General features: G+C 42.2%; 1 protein-coding gene and 1 pseudogene across 2 annotated transcripts in view; both read left to right on the forward strand.

The window, feature by feature from the left end:
* The first annotated feature begins 590 nt into the window (after positions 1 to 590).
* Positions 591 to 26549, forward strand: part of PAPSS1 (3'-phosphoadenosine 5'-phosphosulfate synthase 1) — a 105279-nt gene continuing 79320 nt past the window's right edge. The window contains exons 1-3 of one of the 2 annotated variants that reach the window (XM_043571041.1): positions 591 to 765; positions 14848 to 14962; positions 21807 to 22042. In XM_043571041.1, coding sequence (XP_043426976.1) covers positions 706 to 765; positions 14848 to 14962; positions 21807 to 22042 — 411 coding nt within the window. In that variant the 5' untranslated portion in view covers positions 591 to 705. Of the gene's footprint in view, positions 766 to 1274; positions 1386 to 14847; positions 14963 to 21806; positions 22043 to 26549 lie in introns of those variants that run through there. The other variant, XM_043571050.1, reaches the window with a different exon arrangement.
* On the forward strand, positions 20306 to 21226 carry LOC122477729 (annotated as a pseudogene).

The raw sequence follows: 26549 nt of genomic DNA on the forward strand, positions 1-26549 counted from the left end.
ACCAAGGAAGGGGCATTGACTGTTTCTTGAAGTTACGCGTTGAGCAGAATTTTAAAGCCACCAAGCGGAACGTGTGGAAAATAAGCTGTTCAGTAAATCATTTCTTCCCTTTGCGAGGCTGGAAAATCCCTTTTTAAATGTGGCCAGGGTGACAAGGATACAGAAGACTGGTGGCCGCGCTTATGGAGGAAAAGTCAGAGGGGCAGGAGACTCCATCAATGTCTCTTTCCAGCCAGCATCAGCTGCAGGGAGCCAAGAACCTCCCTTGCCCTTCCGTGGGTGGCCCGCGCCTGGGACTTGGCTCCAACCTCAGCGCCTGCGCAGCACAAGGCGTCAAGCCCGGGAGAGGCCAGGAAACTTCCACGACTACCTTCCCAGGCCCCGCCCCTTCCTCAGAATCAAGAGGGAGGAGCGTCGTGCGCGCTCGCACCGTTGCAAGCGCCAAAGCCCCACCCCAGCTCCTGCCTAAGGTTCTGGCCCGCCGCTTTGCCCCTCCCCACATACCTCTGCTCCAGATCCATTTCGGAGGCGCAACCAACGCGCCACGCAGTAGGAGGTACGAGCACGAGCCCGTGCGTACGTAAGCGCGCGCCGACTCGGGCGCAAGGAGGCCCCGCCTTTTCGTCCCGCCCCGCCCCCGTCGGCCTCTCCTCCGGCTACTCTCCTGGCGTTTAGGATCCCGGCACCCGCGCGCGCTCTGCAGCTATGGAGGTACCTGGGAGCCTGTGCAAGAAAGTCAAGCTGAGCAATAATGCACAGAACTGGGTGAGTCGGGGCAGAGAAGCGAAGGAGGCTCTGGGAGGCTCTGGTTGCAGCTCGTTCCGGAGCCGCTCCTTCCCTCCCGCCTCCTCTGCATCCTCCCTGGAGCCCGGGGGATGGTACCCGAGGCCCGCGGCGCCTTCCAGCTGGGGCGGTGGGGGGTGCCAGACGGGCTGGCGCGGCGGGGGTCTCGAGCTGGGCTCTGTGTGCGGTCCGACCCACCCTTCGTGGGAAGAATGCTCCCTTACCGTGCTCCTCGACTCAGATGAGACCTCGCAGAAAATCTTTCGGGAATGAGCTGACGGCTACGGAAGCGTGCACCCCCGACAGGGGATGCTTCCCGCATCTCTTGGAGTGGCCAGAAGGTCTGCAGAGGAGGCGAAGGCGGGCGCATTTTCATTGCGTTCGTGGTTTTCCTTGGCTCTGCCAGTGCATTTATCCCAGGTTTGGATCCATCGCCACGTCTTTCCATTTGCGAGTTTCAGTGTGAAGGGAGAGTACCCAACAATGTGGCCATTCATGAGTTGAGACTGCTTTGAACTGAGGTTCTTTGTGGCTCAGTATTAAATCGGAATGTTTGACAAATAACATGGAGTTTTAAGGACTCGATTCCTGGAGACAGTAAGGTATGAGTAGACTAATGGTTTATAACGTTTAGCAAGGACTGCCAATTGGATTTGATGGTTAAGTGCTGTGTCCTCAGGAGGTTGTTTCCTTCCTTATTTCTTTGATGAGAAACAGCCTTAAGATATTGTAAGTATAGAGCAGATTGAGGTGGGGGAGGGGGAGGTGGTGTCCAACTTTGGAGTCAGGAAAGGCGCTGGTTTTAAGTTTAGATGGGTTTTTATTTCACACTACAATCCGATCATGAGGTTTAATTTTAAATGCAACCTCGTAAATCATCATTAACCTTGATGAGTTAAAAAAAAGCCATTTCAGGCAAATATTCATTTGATGTGAGTTTATCATATCTGTTGTTACTTAAGATTCTCACCTGATTCCTTTTTTCTTTTAATTATTTAATCTTATGTGATAAGGAGGGAAAGGAATAAAAGGTAAATTAGAACATTGGAAAGAGCACTGGACTACTGGCCTGGTCTCTGGTTCCAGCTTTGCCATTTAGTAGCTGAGTGAACTTGAGGAAAAACATTCTATTTCTTTAACCCTTAGCTGTCTTAAGGGTGTAATAGTGTGCACTTCTCTAGGTTGTTTCGAGGAGCAAAGAAGATAATGAATTTGAAAGCACAGTGAAACCACTACTGTGTAACTTGGTGTGGCTCTTGTACCTCATGGTGTTTTTCAGTTCGTGAAATAAGGTTGGCTAAATTAGGGTATTTACAGATGATTTCATTTACACCATCCATAATTTATTTTTTAACTGTTTGCCAAATAGGTGTTCATTCTTTGTAGAGACCTTTGCCACTGATGGAGAAGATGAAAAATGAGGGACTCCATGCTTTCCGGCCAGGTGCTCATGGCCTGGTTGGGGTTGGAAGTGGCATTTGCCAGGTGATGAGTATTTCAGACCACAGTGACTAGTGCAAGACATGTTTTATCGCAGTTTAGAAGGGAGATTAGTTTATCCTAAATGTTTGGGGAAAGTTTATGGAGGAGAAATGTGCCCAGATTTGTGAGGCAGAGAGGAACTGTATGAATAAAGGCTGGAAATAAGAATTAATAATAATACTATTTTTTATAGAAACAAAGAAACCTTGTTTAACCACTCTGGAGAATTTTTACCGAGGAGTGGAGAGAAGTTTGAATGGGTAGGGTGGGGCTAGGTTATGCAGTTGTTAATGTTAGCTCAGTTAAGACTTGATTCCTTGGGAGATTTTTGGTGAGGCTAGAATTTTTAATTTTCTGGGCCTTATAAGTCTTTTTTTGCCCCAATAGAGAACATCCGTCATATTTTCCTTTCACATACTGAAGTCAGCTGATACACACAAGTGTGAAGAACCCATACTCCTTTAAAGTTTCCATCACATGATGAAATTGGATTTCCAGGAAGGTTGGGCTACTGAGGAAATTAGATACTGTTAGAGCCTAGATGTGGAAGTCTTAGAAAACAGATAGGGTTATAGTGAGGTCTAAATGAATTAATAGATTTAGAGCGTGCTGGTACATGAACACTGTTTAAGTTGTTCTTGGTATTGATTTATCCGATGCGAGGGTGCAAAGGGCCGGGTTAAAGCGCCTGTGGGAATAGCAGAATAGATGCATTAAAAACACACAAGAAGAGTAAGAAGGAGCTGACTAACTAGAATTAGGGAATGAAAGAGGGAGGCGTGTTAAAAGTTGGATCCTGAGGTTTTAATCTTGAGAAATGGGGAGAAAAGTTGTGCTGTGCTGGGAAATTGGGAAGTAGGCTGGAGGCTGGGGTAATGCTGATAAAAGTTAAACACTGAAGGAGAATTTACTGTGTGCCCAACACAGTTTTAAATGTCTTGCTTAAGTTAACTTACTGAATTTTTGCAACATTTCTGAAGTGGATATCATGAGAGATAGTCATTTAAAGCTGCCTGGGCTCAAATCTGGGCTCTGCTCTTTACTAACCACATAACCTTTGGCTAGTCACTTGATTTCCCTGTGCTCACCTGTAAAATGGAAGCGTTGGTCTCACTGGGATGTTGTGAAGATTTAAAGGAGCTAATATATGAGAAATGCTTACAGTGCCTGGCATATAGTAAATGTTGTGTATAGTTCTTATTTTTACAGTTATCCCATTTATTACAAGTAGTGTTTCCATATTATAGATGAAGAAACTGAGGCACAGCGATGTCATAGAGTTTCTTAGTGGTGGATCCAATTTTAAGCATGCTGCACACGCGAGACAGCTTTTAGTAGATATGCTCTCCATAGGAATATAGTGAGAGCCACATAATGTAGTTGAAAATTTTCTAGAGGGTCCATTGAAGAAAAAAGAAACAGGTTGAAGTAAATTTGATTAATGTCTTTTATTTAACCCAACATATTTAAAACAATCATTTCAACATAAATGTAACTTCAATACTATCATAACATAAAATTACTAAGATATATTACTTAAGGGTGTATTTTACACTTACACATCTCAATTCAAACTAGCCTCATTTCGAATACTCAGTAGGGACACATGGACAACATGATAGGGACCGAGGTGGGTTAAGATTGGAAATAAAGATTTGATGATTAAATTTGAGTTAGAGAATGAAGAGAAAAATGAGAGACTAAGTCCTAAGCTTTGGGTAGTATCTCCTGTGAAGGAACAGGTAAGAGAAGGGGCTTCATGAGAGCTAGGAAAGACCTAGGAAAATATAATGTTCTGGCATTGGGGGCATTATTTAGTATTAGAGGGAGATGTCTCCATACATCTACAAGAATGGTTAAAGAGAAATCAGGAATAAACTTGCTTCGTTAGCTTCCTCATACCTCAGTCTGACAAAGGATCAGATGAAATGCATTTCATTCTCCAGCTGAGTGAACCTTTCTATACTGAAACCAGCTTTTTTCTTTTTTTTTCTTTTTTTAGGTTTGTTTATTTTGAGAGAGACACAGACAGTGTGAGTGGGGGAGGGGCAGAGGGGGGGAGAGAGAATCCCACGCAGGCTCCACGCTCAGTGCAGAGTCTGACATGGGGCTCGAATTCGTGTAACTGTGAGATCATGACCTGAGCCGAAACCAAGAGGACACTTAACCGATTGAGTCACCCAGACGCCCCAATGTGGGACTAGCTTTTATCTGCCCTTAGGAGTGTGTGAGTTGGGCTGAGGGAGATGTGGGGCACTCAGTTCAGGTCCAGGGGTTACTCACCCATTTGGTAGAATCATGTTGGGTTGAATTCCTTGCTTGGACCTGCCTTACTGGGGAGTTGGAGCCTCCAGCCCACGGAGTGGTCTGACATTCAGAAGCAACCTGTAGTCTCATTCTGGTTTGCCTTTCCATACTCCTATCTCCTGCTACTCCCCAAATTTCCATAGCTCCATATCTCCAGCCCCAACTTCTCTTCTGTACCTTTCATCCTCATGGTTTTACACAAGCCTTTCCTTGTGCCTGGGCTGCATGTTAACCTTTGTCACTTCCTAGAATCTTCGCAGAGCTGTGGGCTTGTTTATCATACAGTGGCCCTCCCTCCTGTGTGCGCACCCTCTTACACATTGCTGAATTGGGTATGCATCCCTGTATTATGTTGCATGCTGCCACTATCACGTATTATGTAGTGATATTTCATTACAGATGTTTTGTGTCTACACTGAGCTTCTCATATAACAAGATGGGGATAAGGAATATGGTACATAGTAAGCTTGGGTGCTTCAGACATTAAAATCCTTAGATAACATTAATATCTCTGCACAGCTTTAGAGAATATGCTTCATATGTGGTAGGATTCAGATTATAGTTTTGTCACCACCTGTGTGATCTTGGGCATGTTACCGTAATACGTTTGTGCCTCATCCTCAAAGGTAATAATGTGAATAATAAGATACAGCTTATGGTGGACCTATATCTCCACTAGGAGATAGTGCATATCTCCTAGGGTTATAGTGCGGTTTATTTTTTTAAGTTTATTTATTTTGAAGGGGTGCCTGGATGTCTCAGTTGGCTAAGTGGCTGACTTCAGCTCAGGTCATGATCTCGTGGTCTGTGGGTTTGAGTCCTGCGTCGAGCTCTGTGCTGACAGCTCAGAGCCTGGAGCCTGCTTCCGATTCTGTGTTTTCCTCTCTCTCTGCCCCTCCCCTGCTTGCTCTCTGTCTCTCTTTCAAAAATAATAATAAACATTATAAAAAAATTTTTTTTTAAGTTTATTTATTTTGAGAGAGTGTGCACATGCACGCATGAGCGAGGGAGAGGCAGAGGGGGAACCCTAAGCAGGGTCTGTGCTGTCAGCACAGAGCCCCGTAGGGGTGGGAGTGGGGGTGGCTCCATGTAACAAACCGTGAGATTGCAACCTGAGCCAAGATCAAGAGTTGGATGCCTAACCAACTGTGCCACCCAGGTGCTGCTGTAGTGAGGTTTAAGTAAGTCAGTATATTTGAAATACTATAGTGATACCTGGCACATGAACAATATTTAAGGTGTTCTTCTTATTTTTTATTATTAATTTTTTATTTTTTTGGGGGGGGGAGGAGGGAGAGAGAGAGAGAGAGAGAGAGAGAGAGAGAGAGAGAGAAAATCTTAAGCAGGTTCCACGCCCAGTATGGAGTCCCATGTGGGGCTTGATCTCACAACCGTGAGATCATGACCTGAGCCGAAATCAAGAGTCAGATGCTTAACTGACTGAGCCACCCAGGTGCCCCCTTGTTATTATTTATTCATCAAATATTTAACACCTACTCTGTGTGTGCCTTTGTTCTAGGTGCTAGGGATGCAGTAGTAAAAAGACAGAGAAGGTATTGTATTCTACCTGGGAAAGAGTTAATTAAAAAGCAAACAAATAAATGAATGAGATAATTCTCCCTTTTACCAGTTCTACCTTTTTTGAGCAGTTTGTCCCATACACTGTTAGATGCCTTTCACAGAAGGCCAGTACCTCATTCTGGATTTTGGAGGAGACTGAGGTGGAACAGAACAGAAACATGCATGCAGAACACCCAGCTTATGAAGGGCCGAGGCAGAGGCCAATACTTTCATTCTTCAGAGCATTGGCCTGGCCATGGTCAGGGGCAGGTATTGATCTGCTGCTGGAAAAATTGCCTAAAGAAGAAGGAAAGCTGGATTTCCACCAAGAATGTACTCTTACGAATGTTGACTAACAACAATAACAAGAACGATAACAAGGTCTGGATCTGTGTTGTCGAATCTGATAGCTGCTAGCCACCTGTGGCAACTTAAATTTAGTTAAAATTAGTTAAGTAAGAGATTCTTTTCCTTAGCTGCACTAGCCACATTTCAGGCACTCCACTGCCTAGTGGCCAGTGTATCGGACAGTACGGTATAGAAGATTTTCATCATCTCAGAAAGTTGTATTGACAGGGCATGTCTAGATAGTAACTTTGGGGTGGCTGCCAGCATTTCTTCTACTCTCTGTGTATTTATGTATTCATGTATTCATTTTTACTCTCTTTCCAGGGCAAGAAATTTTGAGAGCTAGTGGCTACTTTGGAATCCTAGTTCTGGGTGATTCTGTAGCCCTGGCTTCTGGCATGATACCTGGCAGTATTAGCTTCCCCCTCAGCATACTTGTGTCTCTACATGTGAATTGTGAAAGAAACTTTCCCAGCCTGAGCTCTGTTACATTGAATTTTGAGAAGTAGTTCTCTACTCTAGTGGCTCTCAACCAGATAAGATTTTGCCACTTCCAAGGGGGTGTTTGGCAGTATCTGGAGACATTTTTGATTGTTAGCGTGTGCCTGTGCTGGGGGTGCTTCTGGCATCTGTTGGATAGAGGCCAGAGATGCTACTAAACATCTGACAGTGCACAGAATGGCTCCCACAACAAAGAATTATCTGGTTCAAGGAGTCGTTATTGTTGAAGCTGAGAGACCCTGTTTCTCCGCTTTGTTTTGGGTAAGAAAAAGGGAAAGGAAATTGCATAGCTCTGATGTGCAAAATTAGGAATTTAAAGTAAGATCCAGTTGATAATAACATTTTCTTATTCACCAGCTTGGAAGTTACCATCTTTTGCTCTTTTTTTTTTGTATGTTTATTTTTGAGAGAGCACACACGTGTGCACGCACACCAGTGGGGGAAGGGCAGAGGGAGAGGGAGACACAGATTCTGAAGCAGGTTCCAGGCTCTGAGCTGTCAGCACAGAGCCCCCGCATGGGGCTCGAACTCACCGTGGATCATGACCTGAGCTGAAGTCGGACGCTTAAAATTCCCAACTCTGAATTGTTTTGAAAGCAAGTTACTAAGTAATGTAAATGAAGAGAATAACTTTTTTTCTTTTTTGGTATTTACCTAAGTGGTAATTATTTCTGTGAAATGTCCTTTTCTAAGGATATAATTCCTTACTGAGTGAGTTTTGACCAATAAAAATAGTGGGAATGTTAGACATTATGTATAGAAGTCCAGTTTCAATTTAAATGAATGTAGCCATTGTTCTGTGTCTTCTTTCTAGTTTCCTTGATGTTTGCATCCTTTCTCTGTGTCTTTATCTCTTGTATGTTTAAGGTTTTTTTTAGTATATTCAGAGTTGTACAACTATGTTTAAGTTTTTTTTTTTAGTATATTCAGAGTTGTACAACCATCACCAGTGTCTAATTTTAGAACAATTTTTTCACCTCAAAAAGAAATCGTGTACCCACGAGCAGTCATTCCCCTTCCTACCTCTTCCTTTCTCTCTAGCTCCTGACAGTCCATAATGTTTTCTGTCTCTGGATTTTCCTATTCCAAATTTTCCTATAAATGGAATCCTACAACATATGGCTTACTGCATCTGGCTTCTTTAACTTCGTATAATGTTTCCAAGGTTCATCCATGTTGTAGCATGTTATCGGTACTTCATTCCTTTAGGTGGTCGAATCATGTTCCATTTTATGGATATATATCACATTTGGTTTATCCATTCATCAGGTGATGGACATTTGAGTTTCTGTTCTTTGGCTTTTATGGGTGATGCTGTTGTGAACATTTGTGTCCATGGTTTTTGTGTACTCTCGCATCGTTTTAGTAGTTAATATCAACATCTGAGGTAGACGTTAGTATATTTTTGTCCAGCTTCTGAACTCCCTTCGTATGTATTAGGAGTGCCCCACTGTCACTATGGTGGGAGATGGAGGGGTCTGTCATGGCGTAATGATTTCTTTATTTACAGTTTGTCTCCTTACCTGAAGTGTTATCTTACCCCAGTATCTAGAAGGGATCAATGACTAAAATAGACTTAGATTCGTTTCTGACTTCTAGGAATCTTAGAGCTGGGCTTTCTACCTGGAGGTCATCCTAGGGCCCTTCCATTAAAGGTACCGACATTTTGAAATTTTGATTCAATATGTAAATGTTGCTTAATCTTTAAAACAGACTAGTTGGGTACCTATGATGTATATACAGAGTGCATGCATGGTAGTTGATGGCAATCAGATAAGCCTCCTAGGGACTTAGTTTTGATTCATGAGGTCTGGGTGAGAGCCTGAGATTCGCTTCCTGATGAGCAACATCATTCCAGTGTTGCTGTGCAGCATGTTTTGGAATCTCACGGTGTTAAGTATAGTATTTTCAAGTTTTCTCAGCCTCCAGCAATGTATGATCTTCACTTTTGCTGTTTGCCTTTGGCTTGTTAATGTTCAGAAGATTAATTCCACTTGTGAGTAACTAAACTAAGTTATCAGTGACTGTGAACTAAAGGTTTCTTCTTTTTTTTTTTTAAGTTATTTTTCAATGTTCATTTATTTTTGAGAGACAGGGGGAGACAGAGCATGAGCATGAGTGAGGGAGGGGCAGAGAGAGAGGGAGACACAGAATCTGAAGTAGGCTCTAGGCTCTGAGCTGCCAGCACAGAGCCCGATATGGGGCTCAAACCCACGAACCATGAGATCATGACCTGAGTGTAAGTCGGATGCTTAACCCACCAAGCCACACGGCGCCCCAAGGTTTCTTCTTTTTTGTATGTACTCTGCCATGTCTTCACTTTATTCACATGTTACGCTACCATCTCTCCATAGTATGTCTTGAGACATGAAAGAAACATGACTGTTACCATTTCAGAGATTCCCTTGACAGGGAAAAATCTGTTATAAGATGGCCGACAGGACTGATAGGGGAACTCCAGTCCCTCCAGCCTGAAGACTCCCCTTCCGGGTTCTTCTTCCCACCCTGCTTGCTGCCACTGGCACCAAATTACTACTAATGAGGAATGCAGAAGTAACAGACTATAAATTGTCCCCTCTGTTGATGCTCTGGGCTCAGACCTCTGGAGGGTGATCTCTGAGCCCACTGGTCTAAAATAAACCTCCTGCCTTCCAAGATCTCCGAGTGCCGCTTGGTTCTTCTGCCGGGTGATCCAGACCAGTTTCCGTAACACCCTTTCAGGAATACACTGTTTAGCAGTCAGCTTAAGGCGGGTGGTGGGATGGATGATAGATGTCGAGTCCAGAATTATACTTGTTATTTGGTGTATGCTCATTGCTTTTACACATTCCACTTAAAAAGGCAGAGTTGCTCATAAAGTCATGATAAACTCATAAGGCATAAGATTCTCTAAATGGCATCATAGGAGAAGTTCATTTGTCCCATAGGGAATTGGACAAAATAATAAAACCGCCCATGTGGAAATTAAGGACGGTCAAAAAGGCACCCTGGGCCACTTGTGTGCATCATGACAGAAGTGTGTCAAATGTGTAGAAAATGTGCACCACAATTGTCAGAGGCCATGTGAAGTTAGCCTGGTAACAGGACTGAGAGTTGTTTAGCCCTACGTGTTGAAAGTGAATAAATTCTGTTGAATCATCCCAGTTCTGCTAGACTTAAGATTGCTGAATGTTGGTCTTCATTGGCACGTTAGGCAGGGAAAACAAATCATACCTTAAAATAAGTGCCTTATATCTAACTTTTACTGAGCACTGACTAGGCACAAGAGAAGAGTTGGAACGTTGGGGAAAATACCAAGAACTGCAGCTCCCTGCGCTTGACCTACCCACCCAAGGAAGTCAAAACATATGTATGTAGAAAGACACCTGAAAGTATAAAACGGTCCCTCAAGAACAGGCAAACCATATAGGCGGTAAATGTTACAGGGACTGCCTGGGTGCACACACCAGGCCACATAAATATTTCTACAAACCACCCAGACGATTAGGAAGGAAACCATAAACCTGATTTCTCTGTCCTGTGGATAGAAGCTAGGCCCTTGAAGACTGAGCAGGAATGTAGAATCAGAAGGAAACGACTCACTCTTGGCCCTTAGTGAGTCACTAATGTCATTTCTTGTGGGTGTAATTGGGGGAAGGATTTGGCCAGTGGGAGGGTGGAAAAGAAGGGAAGGGGAACTAGGAGATTGCATGTGGGAGTGGCCTTTAGGTTCTTAGTAAAGTTCAGGCGTAATTCCACCTCCTTGCTATTCCAGTAGTTTAAGAAAAGTGTTCTTTAATTTACTCTGAGAAACTGGGAGGTAGGAGATTGTGGCAGAGCTTTTTTTTCTTTTTAAGATTGTTTTGTAATATGAGAAAGATCAAACATCCATAAACAATAAGCGTCCTTAGACTGCCGTCCCTGCTGCCAGAATTTTTTTAAATGTGGGAGGCAAGAAACCCTGAGGTAACATTCTTTTCTAGTGATTAAAACAGACAATCTCTGCTTATCCTATATTTTCTCCCAGCCACATCCTCAGTGGTTGGTTTATAGCTTCTCAGGTAATTTTATACATTCTACTCAATTTAAAAAGAAAGCAGGAAGTATTTTACAGGGCCAGAATGAATTAAAATTCATTAGATACATGTTTCTTCTTGCCCCAAACCGAAATAACTTGGAACAAATCCCAAAGCAAAATGACCTGAGTCAAACAGGTTTTGCAGCTGACTTGTGTAGCACCCCCCCACCCTACCCCCTTCTCCCCAGGCAGCCTGGCTGGGGGCTGAAACTAGTGACCTCTGGGTAGAGGTGTCCCTCCTCAAGAGATGAGGATATCTGTGTGGGGAACCTTGTTTTTGTTTAAGATCTTGGAAATGTGGAGCTGGAAAGTTATGTTTGCTTCATTAGTTTATTGAAGAGAAATAAGTCGGGTGACCCATATTATAATTTTTCATAAGTGATTATTGAACATGTATAATATAATTTTATTGGAAATCCATCTGTTAATGAGACGATTAGTGGGTGAGGGGTGTGACTCTTGCGGTGTACTTATTAAAAAGAATTGGCAGATTGTCCCTTTGGCCTCAGAGGATTTTCCACAATGAGTGATGGTAGGACCCAGAAGGGCAGAGATGCCTTTGTCTGGTGCACTAGGAGTACCTGCACCGTCGGCAGGGAAGTGGGGAGAGAGACCTGGCGCCTCGGGCAGACCGTTTTTAGAAGAGAGTGCATCTGGAAGTTGAAGATCTGGATAGAAATGCATTCCTTTACAAAGGTCATGCTTCTATGCCTCCAAGGGTGTTTGTTCCCCATTTTGAAGACCTCTGGGCCAAACCACAGCCCTGGTTGGATCTACTCTGACTGTTACATGCCTCAACCTGTGTCCCCCTGATGTGGCTGCGGAAAACACTGTCCTAGTGACTGGTATTGCTTTGAATTTATGAGTGTTGGCTTCATAGGAGTTGTTCAGACTGCCTGCCAACCACTCTAGATTTCCCTCGTCCACATTTTCACTTTTCTGCGTTCTCACTCTTCCTTCTGTCTGGAGGTGCTTCACCTCCCCCCCACCGCCCCAGCTCATCACAGGTCTTAAGTGTCCTCTTTTTGGTGAAGCCACTCTGTCTGGACATCACTTCTCTGATATTTCTTCACAATTTTGCTTTATTTACTTTTCTCCTTTCTGATATTTATTCCTGCATAACTTATATCATTTACTTAATCATTTTGGTCTTTCTTCCCCCCTGTTGTCTCTTCCATTGACCAGTGACTTTTTTTTTTTTTTTTTAAAGAGAATATGCAGGGGAAGGGGAAAAGAATCTTGAGTTGGGGAGTGGCAGGGGGGCTGGGAGAGGGCAGAGAGAGAGAATCTTAAGGAGGTTCTAGGCTCAGCATTGCAGGGCTCCATCCAATGACCCTGGAATCATGACCTGAGCCCAGATCAAGAGTCTGATACTCTATGGACAGGAGCCACCTAGGCATCCCTAGTCCAGTGGCTTTCAGGCACTAACTTGTATCATCATCACCTGGAGGGCTTTAAAATACAGATTGTTTGGGCCCTGCCCCAGAGTTTCGGATTCAGTTGGCCTGGAGGCAGGATCTAATAATTTGCATTTCTAACAGTTCCCAGGATACGCTGATTCTGCTCTTCTGGGGTCACACTTTGAGAACCACTGCACTAGGAGTGAGGACCAGATAAAAGTCCCAAGAGGAAAGAGATTTTTTATTGGTACTGTAAACTGTTTCATTCCTAGAGGAATGTCAAGCATGTAGTATGTATTCAGTAAATAGTTTTGAATGAATGATGAATAAAACTGCCTTAAAAAGTAAGAGTTTATAAGCAGTATCAAATACAAACATCCTATCAAAAAAGGATGCTGTCACGTACCTATTTTGTAAAGGCATGCTATTAAAAAGAACCTTAATTATGGTTTTGCTCCATAGGGAGAGAAAATAGAGACTCTAATTCATTTTGTTTTGTATAGAAAACAACATTATTGATATAATATGCATACCATTCAATTTATCTGTTTAAAATGCATAAATAGCTTTTAATATTTTTCAGTTTTGCAGCCATGATCACAATCAATTTTAGAGCATTTTAATAATCCCAAAAGATCCTTCTACACGTTACCAGTCACTCTCCCTGCCCTCCAGTCTCCCAGCCTGAGGCAGTCACTAATCTGCTTTCTGTCTCTCTAGCTTTTCTCGTGTTGGACAGTTCAATAAATGGAATTATACCATACATGGGTATTTGTGACTGGCTTCTTAGCCTAATGTTTTTGAGGTTCATCCAAGTTGTAACGTGTTTGAGTACTTCATTCCTTTTTGTTGCCCGATCATCCATTGAGTGGGTATATCGTGTAAATTTTAAAATATTTTATCTAATTATCAACTGGTGGACAATTGGGTTTCCACTTTTTGGCTTTTATCAATAAAGCTGCTAGGAACTTAGGTATGTATGTTTTGTGTGGACATGTTTTCTTGTGAGTATCTGGGAGTTTAATTATTTGGTCACGTGGTAACTATATTTAACATTTTCAGAACTGCTGTTTGCCAAAGTGGCTGTAGTATTTTACATTTTCACCACAAATGTATGAGGATTCTAATTTCTCTGTATTCTCACTAGCACTTGATACTGTCTTTTTGATTATAGCCCTCCTGGTGGATCATATACGTATCTCTTTGTGGTTTTGATTTGCTGTGCATTTTTCTGGTGGCTAATGATATCGAACGTCTTTTAATCTGCTTTTTTTGCCATTTGTATTTTTTGCTTGGAGAAATGTCCATTTGGATACTTTGAAACCTGTATAAATTTATGCCATTTTTGTTGAAGAATATTTGGGAAAATGATTGCATTCCTTTTTTTTTTTTTTTGTGGAAATAAGCAATGAATTTCATGTTTTGCCAATTAATTTAATTAATAATTTAATTAATCCAGCTAGTTTAATATTTGATTTAATTAATTTAACCCTCTGAGCCACCCAGGAACGCAAAAGCTCTTACTACTGTGCATTTCATGATGCCTACAGACATTCCTTCCACACTTTGTTTAGGAGTCTGCTTCTATGCTACCTTCTTAGAGGCCTTTCTTTTTAAATTTTTTTTTTCAACGTTTATTTATTTTTGGGACAGAGAGAGACAGAGCATGAACGGGGGAGGGGCAGAGAGAGAGGGAGACACAGAATCGGAAACAGGCTCCAGGCTCCGAGCCATCAGCCCAGAGCCCGACGCGGGGCTCGAACTCACGGACCGCGAGATCGTGACCTGGTTGAAGTCAGACGCTTAACCGACTGCGCCACCCAGGCGCCCCAAGGCCTTTCTTGATCGTCCTGGCTAGAGAGGTACTCATCCCTGATGTCTCTTTTCAGCTTACCATGTTTTATTTTTTACAGTCGCACTTGTCATGCTCTGATACGACCAAGTTTTACTGCTTTGTCTCCCCCAGTGTGATGCAAGCTCAGTGAGGGTAGGGACCCTGTTTAGTTCACATGGTATACTAGTAGGGCCTAAGTGAGTGGAAGACTGGGTTATGGAGTCCACTGCTCCCTTGTTAACTGGCACTTGGGCAAGTTGTTTAGCTTTTCTCAGGTTTAACATCTTCATTTGTGAAAACACAGGACTAAGAGTTTTTGCGTTCCTGGGTGACTCAGAGGGTTAAATTAATTAAATCAAATATTAAACTAGCTGAGTTGATTAAATTATTAATTAAATTAATTGGCAAAACACTGAACACCATGCTTAGGTACTGTAAAGAAAACTGTTAGTTTTAATCTTTTTCCTTGCTTTTGGCATGTTACATAGAATAGTGACAGCAAGGAATATGTATTTACTTTTTAAAGGACTGAGGTAAATCAGAATTCTTTTTTTTTTTTTTTTAATTTTTTCCAGGGGATGCAGAGAGCAACTAATGTAACCTATCAAGCTCACCATGTCAGCAGGAACAAGAGAGGTCAGGTCGTGGGGACCAGAGGTGGTTTTCGTGGCTGCACAGTTTGGCTGACAGGTAAGATCAAGAGAAATAAACCAGTTAATTTCAAAAGCAGTGTTTATAGACAGTCTTGAACAAGGATTAAGGGTATTTATTTAAATTTTGAGCTATTTGTGTGTCTGGAACATCACTGCATGTACCTGGCAGCGTTGCTTAATTATAACCTATTTCCTTTTGGTAATTCCTTTTGTTCTTTACAGAATTGCTATTGAAGTAAAGGGGGAAACCAGAATGCATCTTAAAACTACTTTCTAGGGGCGCCTGGGTGGCGCAGTCGGTTAAGCGTCCGACTTCAGCCAGGTCACGATCTCGTGGTCCGTGAGTTCGAGCCCCGCGTCAGGCTCTGGGCTGATGGCTCGGAGCCTGGAGCCTGTTTCCGATTCTGTGTCTCCCTCTCTCTCTGCCCCTCCCCCGTTCATGCTCTGTCTCTCTCTGTCCCAAAAATAAATAAACGTTGAAAAAAAAAAATTAAAAAAAAAAAAAACAAACTACTTTCTAGTTAATAGCTATGTTATATTCTATAAATTTTTGTATGCACCAAGACCTGGATTCTGCCTTCAAGAAGCTAATGATGTAAACGATATGAAGAGAAACAGTGATAAAGAATTTCACAAAAAAGAATTTTTGCTTTGGCCTCTGATTGTTTTTTTCATTGGTTCTCCCAGAGTATCCCTTCGGGTCAGCCAGCGCGGGCTGGTGAGAGGGTCAGTTGATCTAGATTTTGGAGGTGGCTTTACGAATGATGGATTCTTGGGGCACCTGGGTGGCTCAGTCGGTTGAGCACCTAACTTAGGCTCGGGTCATGATCTTGTGGTTCGTGAGTTCAAGCCCCACATTGGGCTCACTGCTGTCAGCACTGAGCCTCCTTCAGATCCTCTGTCCCTTTCTGTCTGCCCCTCCCCTACTTGTTCTATCTCAAAAATAAACATATAAGAATGACGGATTCTTTCACTTCTAGTAATTGTATTTAAAATTTTGTATTTAATTGTAAATTAAATTTAATTTAAAAATATTTAATTGTATTTAAAATTAACCACCAAAATTTTATACCTATTTACTCCCCTACCAACAGTGTGGGAGAGGGTCCATTTCCAAGTGTCTTTTCATCAACATGGATATTACCAATCCTTAAAATTTTTGCTGATGGGTGAAAAGCAGCATTCCTATTTTCTGTGTGTATGCGTTTTTTAAAAATTTTTTTTCATGTTTATTTATTTTTGAGAGAGAGAGAGAGAGAGAGCGAGCATGAGCAGGGGAGGGGCAGAGAGAGAGGGAGACACAGAATCTGAACCAGGCTCCAGGCTCTGAGCACAGAGCCCGATGTGGGGCTCGAACCCACGAACTGCGACATCATGACCTGAGCCGAAGTGGGATGCTCAACCTACTGAGCCACCCAGGCGCCCCCTGTGTGTGTGTTTTTAATTATATGCTTCAATTGTAGACAAGTCTGATTGTTTCTGTAGGAAAGAAGACCTGTCCTCACATTCTTCTCATCTCCTCATTCTTAAGTTTAGGTTGTTGTTAAATTGTTACTTTTCCATTGTCTACGTTCATAACACATTCTGTTCTCAAATCTTAAATTTTCATGATTGTTTTTTGTTTGAGCTCTGTAAGTTGATTCTGTATCCACCAGTTCATCATCAGTCCTTTTATTATGGTGTGTCCACTCATGAGCTCTCTCTTTGGGTCTAGTTTTAAGTGTTTGTGTTCTGTTGTTGTTTCTATAAGATAGTCCTCCATTGGATTTTGAATTCCCTGAGATTTCTTTTTTTAATGTTTATTTTTGAGAGAGGAGGAGAGAGTGTGCGCACATGTGTGAGTGGGGGAGGGGCAGAGAGAGGGAGAGAGACAATCTGAAGCAGGCTCCGAGCTGTCAGTGCAGAGCCGGACATTGGGCTCAAACTCTGGAACCATGAGATCATGACCTGAGCCGAAGTCAGATGCTTAAGTGACTAGCCACCCAGGCAGCCCTGAATTTCCTGACTTTTTATGTTTGAGAATGTCTGCCTGTCTTTTACGATGATTTGGCTAGATAAAATATATATTTGGTTCATACTATGTTTTGGAATTCTTAAAGCATTACTCCATTTTAATCTGGTATTAAATGATGTGAAGAAGTGTGAGACTACTTTGATTTTTTTTTTTTTTTTTCTTTTTAGGCGGTTTCCTTTTTCATCTGGAAGCCTGAAAAATTGTTTCTTTTCCTATATTTTCTTTTAGCAGTTTTGCCTTTCTCATTTAGGCCCTTTATCCATCTATAGTTGATTTTTGTGTGTATATGAGGGAGCGGTCTATTTTCTTTTTTTTCCATGCGGATAATCAGTTGTCTCAACAGCATACATTGATGAAGGGGCATCCTTTTTTTTTTTTCCCCTCAGTGCCAACTGTGTTATGTCAGGTTTCCACCTAGGTGTGAATTTGTTTCTGGGCTCTCTGATCTGTTCTTCTGGTCTGTTCCTCTGTGATTGCCACATTATCTTACTATATATTTATAAGTCTTGAAATCCAGTGGAATAAGTCCTCTTACCTTATTCTTCATCAGGACGATCTTGACTGTTTTTTGGTGGTGGGGCAGGGGGGCTCTTTGCTTTATTGTATAAACTTTGTGATTGGTTTAACTCTAAAATTTGATAGGGATTTAGTTTGGGATTCCATTGTATCTAAAAGTCAATTTGGGGAAAATTGATCTTTAGAATATTGGGTAATCCTTCTCTTGAGTGTGGTATATTCCATTTATCTTACCACTAATGATGCTTATAAATACTGTTCTTCAGATTTTTTGGTGCTTGCTTTATGGTCTAGTATGTAATCAGTTTTCATAAATATATATTTGAAGAGAACATCAGGGTGCCTGTGTGGCTAAGTTGGTTAAGTGTCCAACTTCGGCTCAGGTCGTGATCTCACAGTCTGAGTTTGAGCCCCATGTCAGGCTCTGTGCTGACAGCTCAGAGCCTGGAGCCTGCTTCAGATTCTGTGCCTCCCTCTCTCTCTGCTCCTCCTCTGCTCATGCCCTGTCTCTCCCTGTGTCTCAAAAATAAGTAAACTTAAAAAAATTTTTTTGAAAAGAACACCTATTCCCCTGATACGTGCAGTGTTTTTAGATATGCTCATTAGATCAAGCTTGTTAATTATGTTGTTAAATCTTCTATAGAGCTTTGCTGTTTTTTTTTTTTTTGACAATATTTTTGGAAATGGAAGTAAAGATTTCTTTTTCTGTTTTTTTTTTTTTCTTTTTGAGAAAGTGCACAGCGGGGGAGGGGCAGGTAGAGAGGGGGACGGGATTTGAAGCGGCACTGTGCTGACAGCAGCGAGCCCAGCGTGGGGCTCGAACTCAAGAACCCCAAGATCATGACCTGAGCCAAAGTTGGCTGCTAAAACCGACTGAGCCACCCAGGTGCCCCGGAAGTAAAGATTTCTTTCTTTTTCTCACAATTCAGTAGCTTAATCAGGATCTGTTGGGGTATTGAGTGGGTTGTCATTTTCCTGGAACATAGTTTTCTTTTTCTCAGATTGTACTCCAGATAAGCTTTCTTTTATATTTCTACGTTGGTTGGCGTACTAGTTTACCAGGGCTAGTGTACTAGGAGACCCAGACAACTACACCTCTGCCAACCTCCTAAGTACTCCACCACACATTAAGCCTGAGTGATGTTTCCTGTTCGCATACGCAATTCTCGGATCCATCTCCAATAACCTAGGAGGGGTCTTAGCCCTAATTCTCTCCATCCTAGTTCTAACAAATCACATCAAAACAACAGGGAGGCTTCCAACAGTGGAAATTTATTCTCTCACCATTCTGGAGGCTGGGAGTCTGAGATGAATGTTTTGGTAGGGTTGGTTCCTTCTGGAGACCCTGAGGGAGAGTCTGCTGCAGGCCTCTCTCCTAGCTGCTGGAGGTTGCTGGCAGTCCTTGGCCTTTTTTGGTTTGTAGATGCAGTGCTCTGTCTCCTGCTTTCGTCTTCACATGGCCCTGTCACAGTGACACCAGTCGCTGGATTTAGTGCCCATCCTGGTACTGTATGACCTCGTTTTAATTTAATTACATCCACAAAAACCCTATTTACCACTAAGGTCCCATTCTGAGGTTCCAGATGTGTATGAATTGGAGGTGGGGGATTATTCAATCTCATACATTTAGTTTCTTTTCTTCGGGTATACACATTTTCCTTATCTAAGTTTTGGATTATCTGTCTTGTAATTATCTGCTAATTTTCTCTAACTGCTTTAGCTTTTTGTCTTTTTGTCTGTGTTCACTGTAATCTCAACGAAACTTCCTGTGTCAGTAACTAAAATTTTCAGTAGTCTATTCTTACTTTGTTTCAAACTATGTATATGTATGTATGTGTGTGTGTGTATATATATATTATATATATATATATAATATATATATGTGTGTATAAATAGGTACTTTTATTATGATTTAGGTTGTTTTGTGTAAAAAGTCTAAGATTTCCGGTTTCAGCGTTATTTTTTTTCTTATGCTTAGTGTCCAACTGGTGGTTAAAAACAATAAAAAACAGAAAACTGTTTTTCCTGTTCCTCCCCGTCTCCATCTCTTTTTTCTAGTTATTGTCTCTGTGTAAGAGATTAGCCAAGATCTAGTGGTGTAAAACAGCCATTTAAATTCACTTCCCATTTTGTGGGTAAGGACTTCCGGAGGGCTCAGCTGGGCGGTTTGCCCTGATGTCTGGCTTGGTTGCAGTTCTCTGAAGGCTCACCTGGCTGGCGTCCGTGATCACGAACTCACTTGATGCCGCTTGTCAGCCGGGAGCTTAGCTGGCTGAAACACTGGCTAGTGATCTCTTGAGCACGGTGGCCTCAGGGTATTAATAGTGGGCTTCTCTCAAATGGAGTGTCCAGGTAGCATTTTCTGACCCAGCCTCAGAAGTCACACATTGTCGTTTTCACTACATCCTTTTGGCAACAGGTGAGTCCTAAGGCTAGCCGAGATTCAAGAGTAGAGAATTAGACTCTGCCTATTGACGTGACAGTGGCGATGTCACATTGTCAAATAGTTTGCAGGGTCGGAAATTCTCTTGTGGGCATCTTTGGAAAATATCTGCTATGCTCATTAATACAATTTTAATTTAATTTTATTTATTTAATAATATTTAATTTTTAATATTTAATTTTAATATTTAATATTATTTATTTTATTTAATACAATTTTTTAATATAAAACTAATACAGGTTTTTAATGTATAAAGCAACTAATGCTATTAATCCTCCTTTTTTTTTTTTTTTTTTTTAGTTTATTTATTTATGTTGAGAGAGAGAGAGACCACATGCATGGGCGCACATGTGAGAGAAGGGCAAAGAAAGAATCCCAGGCAGGGTCCAGGCTTTGAGCTGTCAGCACAGAGCCCGACTCATGAACCGTGAAATCATAACCTGAGCTGAAGTCAGACACTTAACCGTCTGAGCCACCCAGGTGCCTCAACACCATTGATTCTCTTAACATATCAATTGTACCTTCATAATGTCTTTCAGGGGAATCCATACATGATTATCTCTTGCCTCGTAACCACCTTAGTTATGAATTCTGTAATTACATACTCAGCAAGATGGCACGTGTTTCTGCATGAATGTATGCTTTCCTTTTCCTTCTTGTTTAGTGAATAAACATCATTGGTACAGGAAGGTGAGTTGAAATGAGGATATTCTTTCAAGGTTAATTTAAATTGGACTCCCAGATACTTTTATCTATGGTTGTCTCTGAGAGGTATTGATCCTAGGATATAGAGATAGCTTCATTTGTCCTTTTTCTTCCCTCACCAGGAATAATTTGGGCATGTAACTCAGTTTTTAAGTTGGCATGCAGCTCTGGAGTAGTGTTAACAGGAGGACAAAGTGCATATCTGAAACGGAGTGATTTCTAGGATGCCTTTGGGCACAGACAGGAATTATTAAAAACAAATACTTGAGTATACAGCGCTGCAGTCTTGGGTAAAATGGCCAGCAGGCCTGCTGTTGCGCGTCAGGCCGGTGGCCAGAGGGTATTTGAAAATGGTGTTACAGTGCTGCAGGGTTCAATAAACTGGGGTTAATGCGAGGTGTTACCATTTATGAACATGATGATGTGAAAGAGGCCATAAAGCTTCCTGAGAACCTGTATAACGACAGCTTGTTTTGCATTCAGAGAGCAGTGGACCTGACCATAAGGCTGCGTATCTTGCCTAAAGAGCAGTGGACAAAATATGAGCAGGATGAATTTTACTTTGCACCATATCTGAAAGAAGTTATTTGGGAAAGAAAAGAGAAGAATGGGCAAAGAAATAATCGCGGAGTTTAAGTTGGTGGTTGTAGCTGCCCTGAAACATTTTTTAGGAGTTGGATAAACCAGGGGCACCTGGGTGGCTCAGTCGGTTAAGTGTCTGATTTCAGCTCAGGTCATGGTCTTATAGTTCGTGAGTTCGAGCCCCATGTCAGGCTCTGTGCTGACAGTTCGGAGCTTGGAGCCTGCTTCGGATTCTGAGTCTCCCTCTCTCTCTGACCTTCCCCTGCTCACGCTTTGTCCCTGTCTCTCAAGAATAAATAAAACATTAAAAAAAGTTAAAAAAAAAAACCCAAAAAACAAAGAAGTTGGGTAAACCTTAAGTGTACAATTTAGAACTATTTGAACTGCAAATGTACTACTTTACGTGAATGTCTATTTATTTAAAAAACATAAATGCTTACTTTATTTGAACTATAGATGTTTTTCTAGCTAAGATCTAAATCTTGTAGAGAAATGTGGGATAAATGTTACTGAGGGATTGCTACGTGTAATGAGTGTTATGAGGCCAGTGATTTAAATTCTTTGTTACTAAGTGGTCTCCTAACATTGCATATGAAATGTGCTTGGACTATTCAATTTTAGGCTTGTCTGGAGCAGGAAAGACCACAGTGAGCATGGCTCTGGAGGAGTACTTGGTTTGCCACGGTATCCCATGCTACACTTTGGATGGTGACAACATCCGTCAAGGCCTCAATAAAAATCTTGGCTTTAGTCCTGAAGACAGAGAAGAGAATGTTCGACGCATTGCAGAAGTTGCTAAGCTGTTTGCAGATGCTGGCTTAGTGTGCATCACAAGTTTTATATCCCCTTATACTCAGGTATGTGGCTTTTGTACCATTGCTGTTCTGACATCATCGAGTGAGATGGCCTCAGGCAAAACAAGTGATTGAAACGCTCACGTATGCTTGGAAGCTAAATTCAAATTAAAATAATTAACCTACAACACTTTTGTGCTGGGACTTTCTGAGTAAATTCCATTTTAATAAAACCTGTTATGACTGCCCCTGCCTCCCAAAGTATAACCAAACTTGTTGACCTCAAGCCAGTGGCCACATTATTTCAAGCTTGACTTTTCAACTCAATAAATGTATAATGAATACTCAATGTGTGTCAGACACCCAGGGAAAGTCTTAAGTTTCTTAACATGTGCCTGACCATGGCTTCTTTGCTCACAGACAGAAGCACTCTCCTCTTTCATCACATTCCTCCTCTTATTTTAGCACTAATTCACTGTTTTGTAGTTCTCTTAAAAAATCATGTCATTTCTCACGTGAGATTTTTGTTTCCCCACCTGGAAGGCACTCTTCTCCTTCGATCGATCCTTCTCTTCTCGCCATCAGTTGACTCCTGTTCGTGCTTTCAGGCTCAGGTTAGGCATCTCCTCCTGAGTGCCTTCCCTTTCTCCCTCAGCCTTTGTGGGGTACCTTTGGTGCCCTTGTTATTGTGCCCTAACCCTTTGTTTTATTACAAATGCTAGTTCATTGGTTGGTGGTGGTAATAGTGGCAGCAGTCCTGGTGGTGGTGGTGGTAGTAATGAAAATAATAGCAGCTAACATTTATTAAACGCCAGCTGTATACCATGAATGAACTCACATAGTTCTTATCACCCAATGAAGAAGGCAGAGTAGTAATGAAAATAATAGCTAACATTTATTAAATGCCAGCTGTATACCATGAATGAACTCACGTAGTTCTTATCACCCAATGAAGAAGGCAGAGATGAGGTAAAAGGTGTAAATTACCCAGGGTCACTGTACATGGTAGAGCAAGGCACCCAGACAATGTCATTGGAATCCATATTCTTACCATGCTTTATTGCCTCTAACCCCCACTGGTTCCTTGAAGGCTGAAACTACATCTTATTTATCTTTATAATCTTGATGCCAAGCCCAGCTTCTGGAATACAGTAGATATTTAGTGTTTGTTAAATGACAGCATAGTACAGATGTGAAAGAGCAGGTGAATTACTATGTGGTTAAAAGCAGGGACTTTGGAGCCAGAAACAATGGGTTGGAATCTCACCTCTGCCTGTTATGACCTTGGCTGGTTGAGTTGACCTTCCTAAGCTCAGATAATGCCTACCTCCCAGTGTTGTTCTGAGGATTAGGTAAATCATGCGTTCAAAGCTTTCAGCATGGTGCCTGGTGTGTACTGAGTAAATATAAATAATAGCACAATTCTAGTGTTGTATCATGAATTTGGATGGTTACATAGACTTTTTTTTTTAAAACCAAAATAAAACATGAACTGTAAGAGTTACAGGTAAGTATCAGATGGAATGTTAATTGTAAAGATTCACTTAACTGAACCATGGCAGGAGTCCTAAAGGGTCCTGTGAGGACTAAGTACTTTTCATTTGCCTGAAGCATTGGGATCAGCATCAATACATCCGTTTAAAGTATACTGGATCATGAAGTGTGTAAGACAATGATAATTGTTTGAGTTCTTGAATCCTTGATATAAACAGTTTCATCGTAATGTAACAACTGATATTCTTGCACATTCTGGAAATCTTTGCAACTCTTAGAAGAGGAGAAAGTAACATGATTTGGAGAGCTGTCAGCTGGATTTCTAAAAGTATGTACTGATCTGCTTTTTGGCCCCCTTGTTTCCATAGTACGGAGCGAAATTTGTTGCTCTCACTTCTAAAAGCACAGAGAGTGAGGTTTGGACTGTGCTTAGGTCATGTCAAAATCTGTGATGTTTGCATCAAACCATATGATACAGGATATGTGTATTATTCTATGTCACCATTGAACTTGGGCATCTTGGTTCTGAAAATAAACCTGATAGTTCCTAGCCAGTCTGGTGGGATCTTAGAGATGTGAACTCTTAGAGATGGGATCTTAGAGATGTTGAAGTAGGTGATTAGGCAAATGTATATAAGAGGTGCTGTGGAAGAATCGCAGAGGAGATGATGCCTGAAATGAGTGATGGAGGATGAATCAGAGCATACTATTGAGACCAGAGGGAGAAAGCTATTTTAACAGAGACATAGTACAGTGTTTGCAGCAGCATGGAAATGTGAGGGAGTCTGGTCTTTTGGGGGAACTGTAGGTACTTTGTTACGACTGCCGTGCAGGGTGAATGTGAGGGGAGATGAAGCTAGAGCTATTCGCAGAGGTTCGATGATGAACCTTGACTGCTCAGGACTTTGCCCCATAGGGCAAAACTTGACAGTTTGAGATTGTTCTAAGGAACGCTGTCTCAGGGTTTGCATTTTAGTAAGGTCACCTTTGAAGCTTGGAATGAGAGTGGTCTGGAGATAGACTGGTGAGGAGGCTTTCAGAGTGAATTCAAACAGCAACAATGGGAATGGAAAAGATGGGGCCTATTTGAGGGCTCTTAAGCCTGTAGCATCGGTAGGACTTGGTGCCTGCTTGATTGTTGAATTTGGGGTGAGCACGAATGATGGTTCTTTCTGAATAGAAGATGGTATGTTTGAGTTAGGAAATACAGGAGTGGAAGGGAGGAGATGACTTTCATTTTAGGTGGGTTAGGTTTGAAATCCTAGTAGAGTAAGCAGGTCATTGGAAAATTGGTTCTCAGAAAAGCTGTGTAGAATTGAGATAGATTTAGGAATCACTAACTTTGTTAATTAAAACCCAGTCGAAGTTGAGTATATACAGAGTATATAGAAGAGTTGTATAGAATGAGAAGAGAGCCGTGGACAGAAACTTGGAAATACATTCATATAAAAGGACAGTTGGGATCAGTTAAGGTCACACCTTAATCATTCTACCACATGCTGTGGTTATTATAGCTAATGGAAGATATATCAGAATAAGATCTACGATAGGTATATAGCAGGTATTCTGAGAAGCCAGAGGAAGCAAGGGCCCTCTGTCAGCCTGGGCATGTAGGTTGGGCTTCCTGGAGGATGTCAGCACAGAACTGTGCTATGAGGAGAACGTGCTTTAGCCAGAAGAGAGGGGTGGAGGGTTTTGAGCAGGGAGGGTGGCTAAGGCCTAAGGTCCAAACACCTGGTAACAGCCAGGTGTGAATTATTAATAGAATATCTAGTGTAAGACTGAGAAGGGTGGGGCCAGGTATAGAACACCTGATGCCTCTCCCTGAGAAGCCTGGGTTTTACCCTGATGGCGGTAGGGAATCTCTGAAAAGTTAGCCACATGGTTGAATTTGCATCCTCTGCTATTCTAGGGACAGTGTTAGGGTATGGCTTTGAGCAGATCAAAGATAAAAGCCAGCAGACTGATTAACAGCATGTTGTTGCAGTTGACCAGGAATGAGGTTGAACTCGGGAGTAGGGAAGACGTGCAGACTGGGTTGGTGTAATAGAGGCAAAATCTGAAGGACTTCGTGGCAGAAGGCAGAGGGGGTGGGGTGTGGAACTAAGGGAAGGAACCAGAACAACTCTTGGGATTCTGGGTGAATAGTGCTGTCATCCTTGATTTGGGCAGTATAGGCAGGGATGTCAGCTGGGGAGAAAAGAGGGTGGATGCCATTATGGACATACTAAGTTTGAGGTGCCCGTGAGATCTCCAGGTGGGTATATTTAGGAGGAGGTTGGAAAGGTGTGTTTACTTCCAGGAGAGAGGGTAGGGCTCAGGCTGAAGCATTAGTGTATATGTTGTAGTCGACACTGTGAAGGCTGCTGAGGAAAGTGCTCAAGGACTGACTTCATGTGAGCAGTGGGCTCCTAATGGGCTGTGGGCAACACCAGTGTCGAAGGGATGGGGAAGTAGGAGGAGCCATGGGAGCCTGCATAGGAATGATTAGGAAATAGCGTCACTGGAATATATAGAGTTACTAGTGTGAACAGCAGCAGAAAGTCCTGTAATTCAAAGGCTGAAGAGTACTTATGATTAAGGGATTTTTGTGATTTGTTAGTTCACTGTTTTTTTTAATGTTGATGTATTTTGAAAGAGTATAAGCGTGTTCAAGAGTGGGGGAGGGGCAGAGAGAGACTCTTAAGCAGGTTTCTGGCTGTCAGCGCAGAGCTGGATGCGGGGCTTGAACCCACAAACTGTGAGCTCATGACCTGAGCTGAAATCAAGAGTCAAACACTCAACCTACTGAGCCACCCAGGCGCCCTAGTTCACTTTTTTTAAAAACGTTTATATGAGAGAGAGCGTGTGCGCACATGCACAAGAGAGCCCAAGCAGGGAAGGGGCAGAGAGAGAGGAGGAGGAGAGAGGTTCTGAAGCAGGCTCCCTGCTAACAGCAGCAAGCCGGATGTGGGGCTTGAACACCCAACTGTGAGATCATGACTTGTGCCGAAGTTGGACGCTCAACTGACTGTGCCACCCGGATGCCCCCGCAGTTCACTTGTTTTTAATGGATAAGTGACTTGTTGCCAGGGGA

This window comes from Prionailurus bengalensis, chromosome B1 (genome assembly GCF_016509475.1).
Source record: "Prionailurus bengalensis isolate Pbe53 chromosome B1, Fcat_Pben_1.1_paternal_pri, whole genome shotgun sequence".
Lineage (NCBI taxonomy): Eukaryota > Metazoa > Chordata > Mammalia > Carnivora > Felidae > Prionailurus > Prionailurus bengalensis.